The 17,756-nt window shown below is 35.2% G+C and overlaps 1 protein-coding gene across 1 annotated transcript; it reads right to left on the bottom strand.

Moving 5' to 3' along the window:
• Positions 1–13,120: 13,120 nt before the first annotated feature.
• LOC127252916 (uncharacterized) lies at positions 13,121–16,441 on the bottom strand. Its single transcript, XM_051277306.1, has 6 exons — positions 16,119–16,441; positions 14,640–15,430; positions 14,278–14,483; positions 13,455–14,204; positions 13,270–13,272; positions 13,121–13,165 (listed from the first exon to the last, which is right to left on the bottom strand). Exons 1-6 carry the CDS (start codon positions 16,439–16,441, stop codon positions 13,121–13,123), a joined length of 2,118 nt encoding a protein of 705 aa, XP_051133263.1.
• Between the last annotated feature and the right edge of the window lie 1,315 nt (positions 16,442–17,756).

Consider the following 17,756-nt stretch of genomic DNA (forward strand, 5'->3'; position numbering starts at 1 on the left):
AAAAATCCGCCATCTACTACTCAAAGCAACAAGTCATTATCCATTCCACATGGTGCATCAAAGAAACGACCTGCTCCAAAAACCCCGAATACTCAACAACATCAACAAATACTCAAAGTCATGGAGATGATAGGTAGCAATCTTCAATTCATGGAATTCATTACAAATCAACAAAACAAAGTCCACGTCGATTCTGACGTGACAGAGGGATCAAGTTGTTATCCATTTGGAGGACCATTAGCTCAAAATCTATTTGATATGTAACATATTATAAAAAAAAATAAATAAATAATCATTGGAAACTAAACCAAAACTTTCAAATTTGTTCATAAAACACTTTTTATTTATCAATATTTTCATTTAATAGCTAAAAAAAATATTAAAATCCAACAAATTCATTGAAATTTGATGTTATTTTTCCAAAAAAAACATTTGCACAATATGTGCATTCAAAATGACATAACTTAACCCTAGTTTGTAATGTATTAGGTTCGGTTAGGGGTTTATCCAATATGCACTTTCAGGTAGCGGTTGGGAGTTATCCCGTTATAAAAAAAAAATAAAAAAAAGAAGATAATTTAACCTAAAAAATCAAAATATTCAAAGATAGTCTTATTCTCTTTTCTAAAAGACAGAAATTAAATTACGGCAAAATTAGAATTTCTAACCTATTTAAATATTTTAAAATTTAAAAGACCATAATGATTTCCACATAAGCCCTAATGAACATCTAATAAACTATCTAAAAAAATAGCAAAATCAAACATTTTTATAACATACTCATTTAGAAGTAATTTAAAAACTATCACATAAAATCAATAAATAATTCTATAGTATATATATCATATTATTTAAAGTTATTTTTTTTCAGACGGGTAAAAAGCTAACAAAGACACTCAAAGAAATTCCAAAAAATCCGCCATCTACTACTCAAAGCAACAAGTCATTATCCAGTCCACATGGTGCATCAAAGAAACGACCTGCTCCAAAAACCCCGAATACTCAACAACATCAACAAATACTCAAAGTCATAGAGATGATAGGTAGCAATCTCCAATTCATGGAATTCATTACAAATCAACAAAACAAAGTTCACGTCGATTATGACGTGACAGAGGGATCAAGTTGTTATCCATTTGGAGGACCATTAGCTCAAAATCCATTTGATATGTAACATATTATAAAAAAAAATAATAATAATAATCATTGGAAACTAAACCAAAACTTTCAAATTTGTTCATAAAACACTTTTTATTTATCAATATTTTCATTTAATAGCTAAAAAAAATATTAAAATCCAACAAATTCATTGAAATTCGATGTTATTTTTCCAAAAAAACATTTGCACAATATGTGCATTCAAAATGACATAACTTAACCCTAGTTTGTAATGTATTAGGTTCGGTTAGGGGTTTATCCAATATGCACTTTCAGGTAGCGGTTGGGAGTTCTCCCGTTATCAAAAAAAAATAAAAAAAAGAAGATAATTTAACCTAAAAAATCAAAATATTCAAAGATAGTCTTATTCTCTTTTCTAAAAGACATAAATTAAATTACGGCAAAATTAGAATTTCTAACCTATTTAAATATTTTAAAATTTAAAAGACCATAATGATTTCCACATAAGCCCTAATGAACATCTAATAAACTATCTAAAAAAATAGCAAAATCAAACATTTTTATAACATACTCATTTAGAAGTAATTTAAAAACTATCACATAAAATCAATAAATAATTCTATAGTATATATATCATATTATTTAACTATGATTAATCCTAGTTACCTTAGAAGAAAGAGCCAAGAAGGGGAGCTTTGATGGAAAAATTTTCAAGAAAGAAAAAAGAAGGGCTGCTGGCGAATGAGAGAAAAAAACACTCTGAAACCTGTTTCTTCTCTTTATTTTTATGAATACTATGGACTAAAGTTATTTTTTTTCTTCTTGAACCCCAAAATGGCCCAAAATCAAATTTACCTCCAAATTCTAACCCAATTTTTTTTACCTTTTACACCAAAAGACCAAAATAAAATTTAGCCTTAAAAGAGAGTCCGACTCCGGCTTGGATTCCGAAATTACAATGAACTTCCGACAATTATTTTATGGGACATTATAATTTTACTAAGAGATGAGACTAACTTTTACGGAATGAGAGGATATTATATAATTAAATAAAATTATAAATTTGTTGATATAGAATAAAGAGAAATTTTATTTTAACCCCCACACACATGTCTAGATACACTCCCTGAGAATTGAACCTTTAATCTCATAGCATTATCAATGAGTGTTCAATCGGTTGAGCTATAACTTCTCAGCGGAAGAGACAAAAACTTGTAGGAATGCGAAATTTGATTCTATAATGTAATTAAAATATTAAATTGATTTTTGGTGAGTTTTTAATCTGGTATGACGTGACATAGAGAAAAATTTAAAGAACACGTAATCGGTTCTTGCATTGCACATGATCTTAGTTTTATTTTTTTTTTCAATTGTGAATCTTTCACTATTAAGCTAGATTGATGTTGTATTAGATTGTTATAAATTTAGTTAAAGAGTTAAAAAAAAAATTATTATAAAGTTAGATTACGTTGTAAATAAGCAATAACTTTTTGATTCTATATGTGATCACAATTCAACTTTTATAAATATATATCTTTTTATTAGTGCATCTTATACACAATGTAATAACTTTTTGATTCTATATGTGATCACAATTCAACTTTTATAAATATATATCTTTTTATTAGTGCATCTTATACACAATGTGTCACAATGTTACAAACAAAGATGCCAACAAAAAAATGCCATTCATGTTAATATGTTATCTTGTTCTAAGTTGTTTATGATATCTTCATTATTGATTTGTGGGTCTCAATAGTATAAAAAAAAAAGTATTATTTTTTCTCACATTATATGTTTTGTTTTGATATTGTCATTTTCATTTTCAATAGATATTTGTTTAATTTTTTCAATGTCTAATTTCATTATCTATTGGAGAATTTATTTATTATTAATACAACTATCTTTATTATTTGGTTGGTCATATCAATTTTATCATTATTCATTATTTCTTCAATTTGAGTTATTGTGCTAATATAACATCAATTGGATTTTGAACTCTCATTGATTGTAGATAATTCTCATTGAGTGTAGATAATGAATTCAATTATATTTTACATGATTTTTTTTTAGTGTAGATAATGAATTCAATTATATTTTACATATATTTTTTTTTTTGTTACGAGGAAATGTTTATTTTTATCAGTAGTATTTTGCTATATTTTTAATTAATTAAAGGAACCAAACAAATAAGATGATGAAAAATTAACGTTATTGAAAAATATCAAAGATGATAAAGATAGTTGATCAAAACCGAGTTAAAGAAATCTTTTCTTAATTTTGATTCTCTCTATTGTGTGGATTTCAATTATGTTCTAAATTTTCTCTTCAAAGTCAACTTCTCTCACAAGGTGAAATTAGAGCATACAATGAAGATATGAACTTTCACACCTTTTTGGACTCAAAATAAATTATTGGACCTCTTACATATAAGAAAAATCCATCTCTTCTACTTCCGACTATGCGGACAGAGGCTATCAACTACAACCTGCATAATTTGACTGTCTCTAAGAAAATTTTTAGAGGACATATAAAAAATTTATCTAATCCAATAATATGTTCTATCAATAAATATTGATCTCCTATGAAATTTTTGTTGAGATGGATTGTACTTTGATTGTTACAATACAAAATATATTTCTGTTGAGTGAAATCAATCTTACTTACAAGAGTTTTCAACCACAACAGCTCTTTGGTAGCAACAATAAACTCTGTCTCTGTGGAAGATAGTGCAATACATTTTTTCAATATGGATTGTCATGAAATATCTCCTCCTGCATAAATTATCAAGTAATCAAAAGTAGACTTTCTTTTATTAAAATCTTCGGTCATATTTGAATTTATATAACCAAAAAACATCGGTTTACTAGAATCAAAACACCACATCATACTCAAAGTATCCCAAAGATGTCCCAAAATACACTTTATTGCACTTCAATGCTCTTTGCCCGAATTCGAAATGAATCGGTTCACAACATCAACTGCATAAGGTATGTCTAACAGAGTACACATTGTATCTTACATCAAAATACCAACATCTGCGGCATAAAAAATTCGTCTTATGTCTTCTTTTTCTTTCTCGTTTAAAGGACGTTATTTCACACTCAATTCAAATGAAGTAGCAATTAGGGTAGAAGTAAATCTAGTCTTATTCATGCTGAACCATTGTACACCTTTTCAATGTACGCTTTATGGGACAACCATATTTTATTCTCTTCTTTATTACGAGAAAAATTTATTCCAAAAATTCTCTAGCCCCAAAACCTACATCACAAAGTGCTTACTCAACATTTTCTTCAAATTGTAGATTTTTTTATAATGAAGAACCTACAATAAGCATATTATCTACAAAAAAAAAAAAAGTAAAATGATAATATCATTACAAGAAAACCGCTACACAAAGTACAATAGTCTGCATCATTTTTCTTGTACTTTTGTTGAATCATAATATGTTGAAATTTTTTATACCACAACATGAAAGTTTTTTTAAGTCCATGCAAACTATGTTTAATTGGCACACATAGTTCTTCTTACTTTTCACCACAAAACATCTGTGTTGCTCCATGTAAATTTTTTATTCAAGAACACCATGAAGAAATATAGTCTTGACATCCATCTGCTCCATTTTATGGTCAAAACAAGCAGTCAAATCCAAGATGACATGACTAGAAGCCATTTTGAAAATTATTGAAAAAATCTCCTTGAAGTCAATATTATACTTCTGACTAAAGTCCTTAACTACTAACCTAGTTTTGTATCAAGGAGAGAATAAGTGTTCTTCTTATTTTACTTTGTAAATCCACTTATTTTCAAGATTATTCTATCACTTGGAAGCTCAATTAATTCCTAAGTGTCATTAAGATGTAAGAATTGCATTTTATTCTTTATAGCAATAATTCATTGTTCTTTATCAAGACTCCATATAATTTTTTCTTAATCTTCAGGTTCTTCATTCTTAGTCAAGAGCACATGCTCCGTGGATAAATATCTAGTAGATGATTTTGTATCTCGGGTAGCACTTCTCACTAAATTTTATGTCATATCGATAGAACTCTCATAATGATCAGAATCAATATTAGAATCATCAATGACATAATGGTCAATAACATGATTTTCATAAACACTAATTTTTGGTGCAAGAACTTGATCTAAATAATCAAGTCTTCATTCTGAAACTTTGACTTATATGTCGTGTCAATATCTTCAATCATTTGATCCTTCATAAAAACAACATCAATGAAAACTTTTTTCTCAACGGGATCAGATCATAACATATGTAGCCACATTCACCATTGTTATAGCCAATAAAAATTTATTATCTAGTCTCGACATCTAATTTGGATCGTTCATCTTTAGATATATGAATAAAACATTTGCATCTAAAAACTTAGAAATAATTATAAAAATTTACTTTCCATGCCAAACTCTATCAAGAACATCTGTCTGCATTGTCATTGTAAGAGTTACGTTAATAATGCAAACACTATTATATAGTGCCTTACCCTAGAAATATTTAGGCAATTTTGCAACTTGAAACAATATGTCTTTATTTGTTTCTGTTTGTCACAATGATGACATTCAAGATCTTTGTATTTTAGTATTGATTTACTTATTCTTCCGTTTTTTTTGTTATTCATATTATCTCAATCTATGTTCCGACTACTCCTATCATCGGTAACTAGGGTCTCCAGATAAGAAGATAAAGTATCAAGTATCTTTCTCTTATTCATTAAAAAGAGCACTCTTACTCTTGATACACTTAAGAATAACTTTTTTGTTAGGGGCAGGTTTATTACATAAATAAACTAAAGAATTTTCACAAATCAAAAAGATTATTAAATAAGCACAAACCAAGTATCTAGTTATTAAATTTCACTTTTTATGTCTAATAACCGATCAAAATATCCTTATGTAAGTAATGTATATGTTATATATAATTATTTGTTTTTTTTATATATATGATTTAGGGTTTAGGGCCTATGTAATAAAATATAAAATAAATAATATAAATCTATTGAAATCAAAATCAAACAAAATAGACAAATGCTAGAAGCGGAAACACTCCGTATGACACAGAGCAACTCAGCCACAGGCCAGAAGAAAGCAAGGCCTTGCGATTTTTCCCCATTTTTTCATTTTTCCTTCTTTAGCTAAAATGAAACAACGGTAAGTTTTCTCATGAAATATATGGACTTTTGAAAAATTTATTTGCCATAATTTTACATTTGAGATTTTGAGTTTCTAAATTCAAGTTTCAACAAAAAAAAATTCTACCAAATTTTAGTTCTTATGTTCTTCATTTTGACAATTTATTTTAATTCTTAGATCTTAAACATATTTATCTGATTCTGATTTATGAGGAGGACCTTTTTTAGATATATAGGTAAGTTTGTCATATTATTATTATTATTATTTATTTATTTAATGGATTATTTTATGAATGAACGTAACATTTGTTTTTAGGGTTGCTTGTCTGACTTTATGTGCAGTATACTCGAGTGTAGTGCGTTGTGTGCAAATTTATATTTTAAAAATTACTATTTTTGTTTACTTATTTATTTTTTTGTTATTGTAATGTAACTTATAAGTAAATTGATTTTTGATTTGATAATATTTTAAATTTTAATTATTTGTTTCCCGTGGAATTAGAAGATTTTAATTATAATTAGAAAATTGCAGCTAAGTTGCTCTTATGCTCTCTGGTCCTCCGAGGTATTTAAATTGTATAAATATTCATGCGGTATTATCCTTTGCTTTTTTATATAACTTATTATTTATTTTTAGAATTATTATATTGAAGGATGTTACCTAAAAAACATTTATCAGATAGTGAAAAGGAAAAGTAAAAAGAATAATTTATAAAATCACAAAGAGGAACTATTGATAGATTTTTAAACAAGAACATAGGTTCTTTTAGAAATTCATATCAATTAGATACAAATAATATTGAACATCTTGAATACAAAGAAAACTTAAATAAAGAAAATAATGTTAATAAACTTATTAACAATTTAAATGAAGATAACCATTCATTTAAATCTAATACATCAAATTTAAAAATTGATGATAATATAATTTTCTTATCATTAGGCATTCATGCTAAAAAAAATTGGGATAATCTTACGAATAAAAAAAATATTTAATTGAAAATGGATCAATAAAAGAATTAAAGCTTATTTTTCCATTAGATAACACTTATCGACACTTCTCATATATGTTTATTATTCTAAAAAAATTGAATAATAGAGAAACAAATCATAGATGAGGGTAGTTTATTTTTAAAATATACATAAAATATATTATTTTTATTACAAATTATTTAAGACTAGCATTACCAAATAATTATTGATAAACAATAAATTTAAGGGAGACTTGGACTAAAATCCCTGTCAGTGTATTTTGCTTGCAATTCAGTCCCCATTGTAAATTAATTGATCTGCAGTCCCTACTTTATTGATTAGATATGTTATAACTCCCTTCTTGTATTTTCTACTCAATCACAATTGTATATGCAACATGTACTTACGATTGATTAATAAATACTCCCAATTTTATAATATATACCTACATTACCTCCCGCTCTACCCCCAGTATACGATTAGATAATTCCATTTAAATACTGCGTATCTTATTTTGTGATTTTTTTTTAAAAAAAAATCACAGAAAATATGCACGATTTAAAAACTGAAACATTCCCTAACTCCCCTCACTCACTCTCCGTTCAAGCCCTAGTTCTTCGAGAAGGAAATCGTCCCTCGCGAACTCGACGATCAGCAGTAAGACATTTTGTTCAGCGAAATGGTGAGAAAAACCGCGAATCCGCCGCGATCCCCCACGAGGAGTTCAAAAAAGTAAGTGTCTGGTCGAAACCCTTTTCGTTTTATGATTTTGTTGACAATCGAATTTTATATCGTAGTTTACTCGATTGTTTGGGGTAGAAGCCTTGGTCCCGTGTTTGTATGCCTCGGTTTAGTGATGAGGAGCCTTGGGTGTTCGGTGTTGTGTTAGTTCAACGGGTGGTTTGAAATTGTTCGAATTTTTGGCCAGGAAACCCGGTTCGGCCGATTTTGGGTGATTTTATCTGTTTTTATCTTTGATTTTGTTAATTTTGGAGATGTATATTTTGTTTAGTTACTCGAAGTTGCATATTTTAGGTTTTTTGGTGGATTGTTCGGTAAATAGTCATATTTGTGGGTTGATAAATGCGGTAATATTAGGCACCAGGAGTTTCATTTGTTTGGTCTAATTTGCCAATTAATATACCTGAACGGCACTGTTGTATACTCGGAATGCGTTTTTACTCCTGCTAAATTGTGAAAAACTTTTAACTAAATTAGAGATTTGGATAACGTGGACTTATGGTTTTTACTTACAGGCCAGGCAAGGAGCACAAATCGGTGATCAGCCGATTTGCATTACCTTTTTTTCATAATGAGCTGGCCAAACTGAAGCAACACATGAGAGACCAACACATCGCAGCTATAAACATGACACCATTCGGGCATTTTCTGGATTGCCCGAAAATGAAGTTTCCATGGCACCGACTTGTTGCCCTCGTCAATAGCCTCAGTTCGGAATCCATGTCCTTCAAGATTGGAAGTGACATTGAGCTTCCGTTTGAAGTTGAAGAATATTCTGTAGTCTTAGGACTACACGCGAAAGGAGTCTACGTGACCGAAAATACATCGGTCGAAAGCGAATGGTTTGTTCGAATTTTTGGGAGCAAGCCACGTTCTGTAACCCGCGGGCAGGTGTTGCAGAAGCTGCGTGAGGCTCTGTTGCAGGGGCTGGAGCCTCTTTCTGTTGCGGATGTTGCTCGTCTTTTTATTATGTTTGTTTTTGCAAATATTTTATTTTGTTCTGCGAATTATTCTGTACCCCTTTTTTTGTTACCGTATGTGGAAGACCTGAGTGCGATTGGTGACTACGCGTGGGGACCCGCGAGTCACCGTTATTTGTTGAAGTCTATAAGCGACTTCAAGTCCGGGAAAAAATATTTGACAGGCTGCACCGCGGGTTTGTTGGTAAGCAATGTAATATCGGATTTGTTAATTTTTTCTACTTATTTTGGTATATTGCACAATATGTATTATTGTTGGCAGTAATGTCTATTACAATATGTGCAGGCGTGGTTCAATGAGAGGGTCCCAACTCTGGACAAGGCACGGTGCCTTCCGAAGGTACCGCGTCTCTTTCGGTGGCTGAATAGCCTCGGTCCAATGTCCAGGGTTCATGCAGTTGGTGAATTGACATCCCTAAAGCGGTCAGATGTTCAAGAATTCTATCGGATAGGCACGGAAGAAAAGTTCGTTCGTGCAATTTGTCATGCTTCAGAGGTAAATGCATTATTCAATGTTGCTACCGTTGTAAATGGATAAAATAATTTCTTATATGACATTATTAACATATGTTGCAGGAAGCAGCGCAGCAAATTGCGGCATTGAAGGTGGAGCTGCGGAAGAAAGACACTGCAATTGCCAGACTTGCTCGTAAATTACAAAGATCTAGAGCCGGTGTTGTCGATGACGACAGTGAAGGTGAGGGTGAGGACGAGAGCGATGGCGAGGAGGGTGATGCAAACTATGGGGATGAAGAGACAGCAAACCGGATGGCTGTGGAGTCTGAGAGGAAAGAGAAGCAGGCCGACATGGAGGAGAAGCCAGGTCAGGAGGAGGAGAGTCAGGGTGAAGAGGAGGAGGAGGAGGAGAAGGAGGAAAAAACTGGGGAGGAGGAGAGGCAGACTGAGGAGGATCCCGAGGAGGCAGCGGAAGGGCAAGCGAATACCGAGCGCCGAAGCAAAAAAAAATGGACATCCTTTTGGCCGAAGTTGATCCGATAAACGAGTCAGATGACGAAGGGGTTGGTAGCCTGCTAGAGTTTAACCAATTGATGGCCATTGTTCCTTATGTTGCACCGATAGATGTCAAGGTAAGCTAATTAATATAGTAAGTACAATTTGTAGGTCGTAGTTGTCTATCTGTTGAATGATTATTTGCTTTGTTGAAATTGTAGCAGGGCGATGACTCCGACCATGAGACTTGTAGCAGGGCCGCAGATTCATCGATTGTACGTGGTGTAATGGCACGTAAGGATCGGAAGAGAAAGAAGAAGCCTGAATTCGTGACACCTGTGTCGACACCGCGAATTGAGAAAGCGAGAAAAACACGGAGGGCGAAAGGAAAGTCAGCGGTCGACGTCAATAATGAGCAGGTACGTAGTTCCATACAAATATAAGTCGTCTGGCTCAAAATACTTCAGATAGATTCTTAAATACCTAGTGTTTCTGCGTCAATACCTGTACAATAAATACAGATACCTACGGAAACATGATTATCTTCATTGTTGGTTCAGGAACCATTTGTCGTCGGCGACGATGGGGACTCGGATGCTAAGGTTGTAGTAGACCCTGGAGCACAAAAGTGGGAGGGATATCGCAATAATGACAGCTACTGTGGAAAGGGTTCCTTATCTGAGGATGAGACGAACACCATTGAACATTTTCTCGCGTCATTCGCTGTCCGGTATTGCTATTCATTATTAAGGCTTTATATATTTTTCTCAATCGATGTTTTTATCCGTTTGCGACTATCATGTTGTAGGGACACTGTATGGCAGCAGGGCGTCGTGTCCGTCTCGTCCGATGCCGTTTTAGAACTACTGTTTGACGAAGCTGTGAAAGGCGAAGTCATCGACGCGTACCTATATCATCTATGCAGCAATGAATATCAGCTCCAACACAATCCGCAGGTGCGGTGTGGTTGTGTGCCATGGTTCGTAGCGGTGAGTATCCTGTTTGGAATTTATACGGTTAGTATTACAAATCACATTGTTATTATTGCGTTGGTTGCTGTGTTCGATTTTCAGAAAGCCGTGAACGACGCGCTATGACGACCAAGCAGGGGAGCGAAAAAGCCGAGCATCAATAAGGGTAATGTACTCGCGTTTGCCAACTCGCTGCAAGTGACCGTAGGCCAAGAGATTGCCGGAATCATGGACAAAATCCGGTCTGGGTGCCGGTACATATTTCTACCCGTACACACCCGGTTCCACTGGCATCTCTGCATACTGGATACCGTCAAACGTGTTGTGTTGGAGTGTAACTCAATGCGCGACCCCTTCGGCCAGGGGAATGCAAAGAAATTGGTACGTCTTTCGAATGATCATAATTAATTGCCTATGGGTAGGGTGAATTCCTTAACGAAAGAGTAACGTTATTTGTGCAGACGCGATTTTTATCGTTGTATATGAACGCGTCACGACTATGGCCTATGGTCAGCGACATGCCCGAGTACATTAGATGCCGACACCAGGGTGAAACGTTGGACTGTGGACCTTTAGTCTGCATGTTCGCAGAGTGTTATGCGCGGGCAGGTCCAGATGTCAATCTCGTTGGTGTCCTCGGCGAGGACTTCGGCGATGTCAAGAGCTACCGAGGCACGATTGCGGCGAGGATATTGAAAGGTCCCCCCTTCTGAAACGTAGACCCCGATGGAAAAATAGGGCAGGTTAACACATGTAATGAATTTGGATTGATTTGGGAAGTTTTTGCGTTGTGTGGCGAGGTGATGGATTTGTTGAATGTCTTCAGTTTGGATTGATCTGGGAAGTTATTGTGTTGTGTGGAGGTGATGGATTTGTTTAACGTCTTCAATTTGGATTGATCTGGGAAGTTATTGCATTGTGTATCGAGGTGATGGAATTGGTAAATGTCTTTTATGTGGATTGATTTGTCATCTTCATTATATACCTGCGTTGTGTGGTGATACCCGTTGATAGCTTTTATGTGCCTACGGAAAACTAGTATGTACTTCCATTTATATATTACATGCTCCAGTCATTTGCGTTTGTGGGACTGGTCATTTCTTTTGCACTGATCACTGAAATAGCGTTCACTTTGAATCAGTTCAACCGTGTCGGCGTTTCTCATAAAACCCTACTGGACGCCATGTTTTAATCGACCGGAGATACTGCAAGGGCTTACTCGTTAATTTAAAACAAACAATACTAAAAAAACATGATCATATTACAACAAAATATTTGTGCGGGACATAGGTGTCTGGTAATTGCGTGTGGGCCAACGTCTAGATTACAATCAACTATTTCCTGCGGAATGCTAAGCAACACGTGGTTACAGAGAAGTGCTACTATACCTACAACTAGGATACCTACAACTACAACACAGATGCCCGCATATGCAATCTGTGTACCTCGTTCAGCGAGTCTGGTACTTAGCTCGGATGCATAAGTAACGGAGTCATTATTACAAATACCCTATAGTATCTATTATGTACCTACGGAAATAGTCTTTATACTTCCGTTACCATTTCAAATGCTCTGGTACCCTACGGGTGGGGACTCGGCCTTTTCTCTTAAAATATTCATGAACTGATGGTAAGAGTGTATTGGCTTAACCATGGTAGTGTTGCTCGTCAACCCCATAATCTTGAATGGCGTGTTTTAGGCCACAGATTATACTTACATCGCTTACCCGTTAATTGAATTAGAACACAATAGAATAGACACGATAATATAACCGCAATATAGTTGTGTGGCATATGGAAGTCTGGTACGTAGCTGTGTGCTGAATTTTAATCAATGCTACGCCTCCAAGTTATTACACGGTAATACAATTAGAATACTGTATAAACAAAATAAAATATGGTTTGTATTCGGACCGCAACCCTATATGTTGGAATCATTATTCATATACCCTCTGTAAGCTATTGCGTACTTACAACAACCGTGACATTATACTTCAGTTGCAATTATGTATGCCCTGGTTACCTGTGGCTGGGGAAACGGTCTTTTTTTTTTTTTCTTCAAATAGCATGTATTTACTGCTGATGGTTAAAGAAGGCATCAACAAATACTTAAGTTGTATGACACATGCACTTGGTTAGTATGACGAGTGTAATACAACAACTATACCTCCTACTAATTACCCAAAAATAGGATAGCATGTACTTTCAAAACAATTAGAGATTACATTAACCATCCGTCCCTACAGAGCTACATCATCAAATGCCTCAGTACATGAAAAATATACCTGCAGAATATAACTATGAACCTTCACAACTTCATCATATACCTGCGTGAGAGGGCTACATACCACTTACTACTGCAAATAAGTCGATGGATCCAACCGGTTACATCCTAGAGACACAAAAAACAATTACAATATAGCTATTGAATATGTACCTACTGTCTTAATATATACTCCTGGAAGCCAAAAAGATGTACAATGAAAAAAAGGTTCGCTAAGCTATTTGTTGCTTGCAACTTCTTCTATTATGTCCAAGACGCCCACAACGACCACATTTCCGTGCATTCTTTACCTGCTGGGACTCGAACCTTCGCTTCTTTGGCCGGCCTGGTTGGACAGACGACGGAGGAGGGTGAATTTGGTCCGCCTGAATTTCAACAATCACGTCCATATCATGCGTCGGTACGGGATTTATTGGCTCCTGGTACGTTTTTCTGTAAGATTCAATGCTATAGTAAAGATCGCAAAAATCATAAATTGACATACTGCATTTTTCAATGCAAGCGCAGGCATGCTTGCAGGGCAATCGGAACATTTGCCATTCTCGACAAGAGCATTTGCGCGCCTCCAAATCGACTGCGTATCTTTCATTACAATCTGTTACCTCGAATACAGTTCTAGAGGATGAACTGCACTGTAGCCGTCGAGACGCCATGTACGATAGTGCCAACTTGCTCTCCTGTTTTGGCCAGAGCCTTCCGTGCATTATCTCCGACTTTTCGCGGCGTTCATTCATCATTACCATCACTTGCCTTCTAATGGTATCCAACATCCCAACGAATGGCATTGACCTCGCGGATCTCACCCAACTATTCCATGACTCAGCAATGTTATTATTTATTATTCCCCAACGAGTGCCTCTGAATAGTGAATTTGCCCAACATTCTGGGTGTGATTGGGTAATGAAGTCCCTGGCCAATGGCATTGATTCGACCACAGAACTAATGTGGTTTTCGAAATCTCTCCTCAACGGAGCATAGGCGGCCTTATTGAAGACAGCGGTCCATCGTTTCTTATTATGCATTGGGTATCTCCGCATAACCTAAAAAAAAGACATTTTATGGCTGATCATAACCAGTGATGTTCATTACAGATTAATATTGACGTACATATACCTGGGTACGGAAGTTGTCCACTAAGTGTCGGAGACAGTACGCATGATGTGCTCCGGGAAAGACGCACGAGATTGACTTTAGTAAACCCGAGTGCCGATCCGAGAAGAATGTGTACTGTTTCCAATCCGTACGTCCCTCACATTCTAAAACAGATCGCAGCTTCCAGCAAAACCACTCCCAATTTTCATCATTTTCCGTAGACACAGCTGCAAGTCAACAAATAAGAACACAAATAACTACAAAGGTTTCCAACGTATAAGGGTACATACGTGCCTAAAGAGAGCATGGAAAACAGCATACACGAACAGCTATACCCAGCATTCTAACAAAATGACAACTGTAGCTAATATCAAATTACGTACCAGAAAATGCTAAAGTAAACATCCCATCATCCCCATCCACTGCAATTGCACTTAGCAGACACCCTTTGTGTTTGTTTTTTATATGTGTCCCATCAAGAAAGAGTAGGGGCCTGCAACCCCTCAAAAAACCCAGCCGGCATGCACCCAAACAAACAAAAAGGCGTTGGAAACGTTTGGTTGCCTGCTCAACTTCGCAGTCTATAATACTTCCCGGATTTGACTCCCGAAGTGCATGACAGTACCATGGAAGTTGTGAGAAACTGTCTCTACCTCCACCATTAATTGCCCTTATCGCATTCTCTTTGCCACGCCATGCTTTATGATATTTCACGTCAATCCCATAATCTGTTTGGATATGCTCCCGGATGTCGGATGCCTTATACGCTGGCATAGAACGTATCTTATCTTTGTAGACCTCAGAAATCCAGTTCGCATCGGCTGCTGGATGATCTCTTGATTGCAATAGACTCATAGTACATGTGTGATGTAAATTGCACTTACGAATGCTGAATGATGCATCACGAGCATGGAAGGAGGCATAAATACGCCAACCACAGCCTTTGTCGATGCACACCGCAATAATTTTGCTCGAATCATTCTTTTGGTACCTGAAGTGTTTCTGAGTGGCAATAGAATAATTCTTCAGTAACTTTCTAAACTCCTGCGGTCCCTTGAATGTCTGCCCTTCCCCGACAATGCATCTCTGCATTGCAATTAGACTAGTACTTTCGTCGGGAATAAAGATACCATCGGCGCAATCTTCGTTCAATCCAGAACATTCGGCCTCGCCCCTACATTACAAATACAATAATAAGAATGAAAATTATATCAGATGTAAGTAGTTCTAATTTTATATGGTAATAGATATTTTCAGAGTAAATGGAAAAACATGGGTACCCATCTTACTCAACCGAGTATGTCCACGGTGTCTATGGTTACCTACCGTGTCATCCAGGGTATTTAAAAGAACAACTGCATCTATTCACCGCAGCAGGCTACGTGATGCAGTAAATGCCATGGGCTACAGAAATTTCAACGCATCGATCATGGTACACCTACCTAAACCGGATTGCTAGAGGATATTGACAGTGGCGTGTGAAGAAGGAGTGAAAATCGTTAAATACCTTCAAGACGTTATAGCCCCACTACATATCTTTACAATCTCTTCAGTGGTTCGTTCTGCACCGCGCTACTACAAAATCGCGGAGGTGGATACTTACTACCTACAAACAACATCGCAACAATATACCACGGTATTGTTGTATGCCAATATCATGAAAGAATTATTACTAACGTAACCTATAAACAATATGTTTTTACATGTGTTGAACATGACATTATAAGCGCTTACAGACTGCATTCTTACATACTGCATTATAAGTGCTTACAGACTGCATTCTTTCATAAGGAACAATTGTGACTGCATTCTATAACAAAGTTTAATAAAGACTACTTAATTACAAATGATGAGTAACGTACCTGCGTCCAACCGTGCTTCGGAGAGGCACGCTCTGGTGCTCGCTTCTGCACCGTGCAATCATATCCACAAACATTACCTTTAACAAGATATGCATTCTCCACATATTGGCGACATCATCGTCACACAATAATGTCACGTAGCTTTTCTGAATAGGTGCAATATATTGGAGTTTTACCGCCTCAATACTCACTTTATTCCATCTTTTCGATATATTCCGGTAAAGATCCTCCAGCGTGGTGCCCTCTTCTAAACGAATTACATGATGCTCACCCTCGTAGGAACATATAATTAATAATTTCAGACTACTTTGCTCCATGTCCATCGGAACCTAGCGATCCAACCGATGAATGTATGAACTATATTAGGTCGTATGGGCGATTAGATAATCTTACACAAAATACACTAAAATCATATGTTCTTACGGAATTCTAGAAATGTCTTGATCCTCAATAGCAACACATTACCCATTTCACAAAATAAATATTACCCTTAAACCCTAAATAGCAACAAAATTTATTATCAAAATCACCCTAAATAATACCCAAACATTTTCTTCCAGATAATAATTTTTCAACTAAGATATCGATACAAAAACACACCTGGTACATCTAATTTCGCCGGAGAACAAGAAAGACGGGCCAGGAAACCGGTGACAGCCTTCGGTAGTTCTTTGACCGAATCAACCGACACAAAAACACACTTGGTACATCTAATTTCACCGGAGACCAAGAAATACGGGCCACGGAACCGGTGACAGCCTTCGGTAGTTCTTCGACCGAATCAACCGACCGCCGACGACAGGGAACCGGAACAGGATTCGGAGAGTGCCCTAGGAAATTTTTCAATCGAACCAGACAAGAAGCGGCGATGTAAAATCGGGCGAACAATTAAGAACCTTACCTGTGCGGGATGTGGCTTTCGAGCTCACGGAAGAGGACAACGGCTTGACAAGAATTTTTTGCGCGAAGAGAAACAGAATGAAGAGAAATACGATTAGGGAGGAAGAAGAAGGAAAAAGGAAAAAGGGGGGAGTGCAGAACAATTTTTTATCATTAGGGACTGAATCCCAAATGATAAATGGACAGAGGGATTTTTGCCCAATTGTCCGTAAATTTAATGATTGAAATATTTAGGAGAAAGACTTAAACAACATGATAATAATGTTGAACATATAACATACATGAATGTTTCGAATGAATTAAAAGTTATACTACCTCCGTCCGGCTCTAAAGGTCTCATTTACTTTTTGCGCGTTGATATTTGAATATTAATTATTATATCAAAATTTAGTACAAATTAAGAAAAAAATTGCAAAAATACTTTCATCAGTGTCTTATAATACTAATAGAAGAACATTTGTATATAAAATTATACAAATATAAGAATATTTTTAATGTTAAGTACAATGACACAAATAATAAATGTGACTCATAGAGGCAGACGGAGGGAGTATTAAACAACAACCAAACAATTGAGCAAAATATACCACAAGAAATTATAAAGGAAAAAAAACGTTGGATGAAATGAAAAAAAATTTATCAACGTAGTGATATACTTTTTGAGAATCATTAAAACTATTGAATAATTTGATTTAATAATGTAAAATCATATTAGACGTATTCAAAATCATGAAATTT

This window comes from Andrographis paniculata, unplaced genomic scaffold, assembly GCF_009805555.1.
Source record: "Andrographis paniculata isolate CXL003 unplaced genomic scaffold, ASM980555v1 Contig49END, whole genome shotgun sequence".
In the NCBI taxonomy this organism is placed as follows: domain Eukaryota; kingdom Viridiplantae; phylum Streptophyta; class Magnoliopsida; order Lamiales; family Acanthaceae; genus Andrographis; species Andrographis paniculata.

Bases quoted from the DNA above. Each gene is read 5' to 3' on its own strand.
- LOC127252916 (XM_051277306.1), bottom strand. From the start codon at position 16,441: ATGGACATGGAGCAAAGTAGTCTGAAATTATTAATTATATGTTCCTAC. The intron at 15,431-16,118 runs GTACGTTACTCA...TTTGTAATGTAG, and splicing joins CGAAGCACGGTTGGACGCAG to GGGCGAGGCCGAATGTTCTG. The intron at 14,205-14,277 runs GTATATGTACGT...TCTTTTTTTTAG, and splicing joins TGGACAACTTCCGTACCCAG to GTTATGCGGAGATACCCAAT.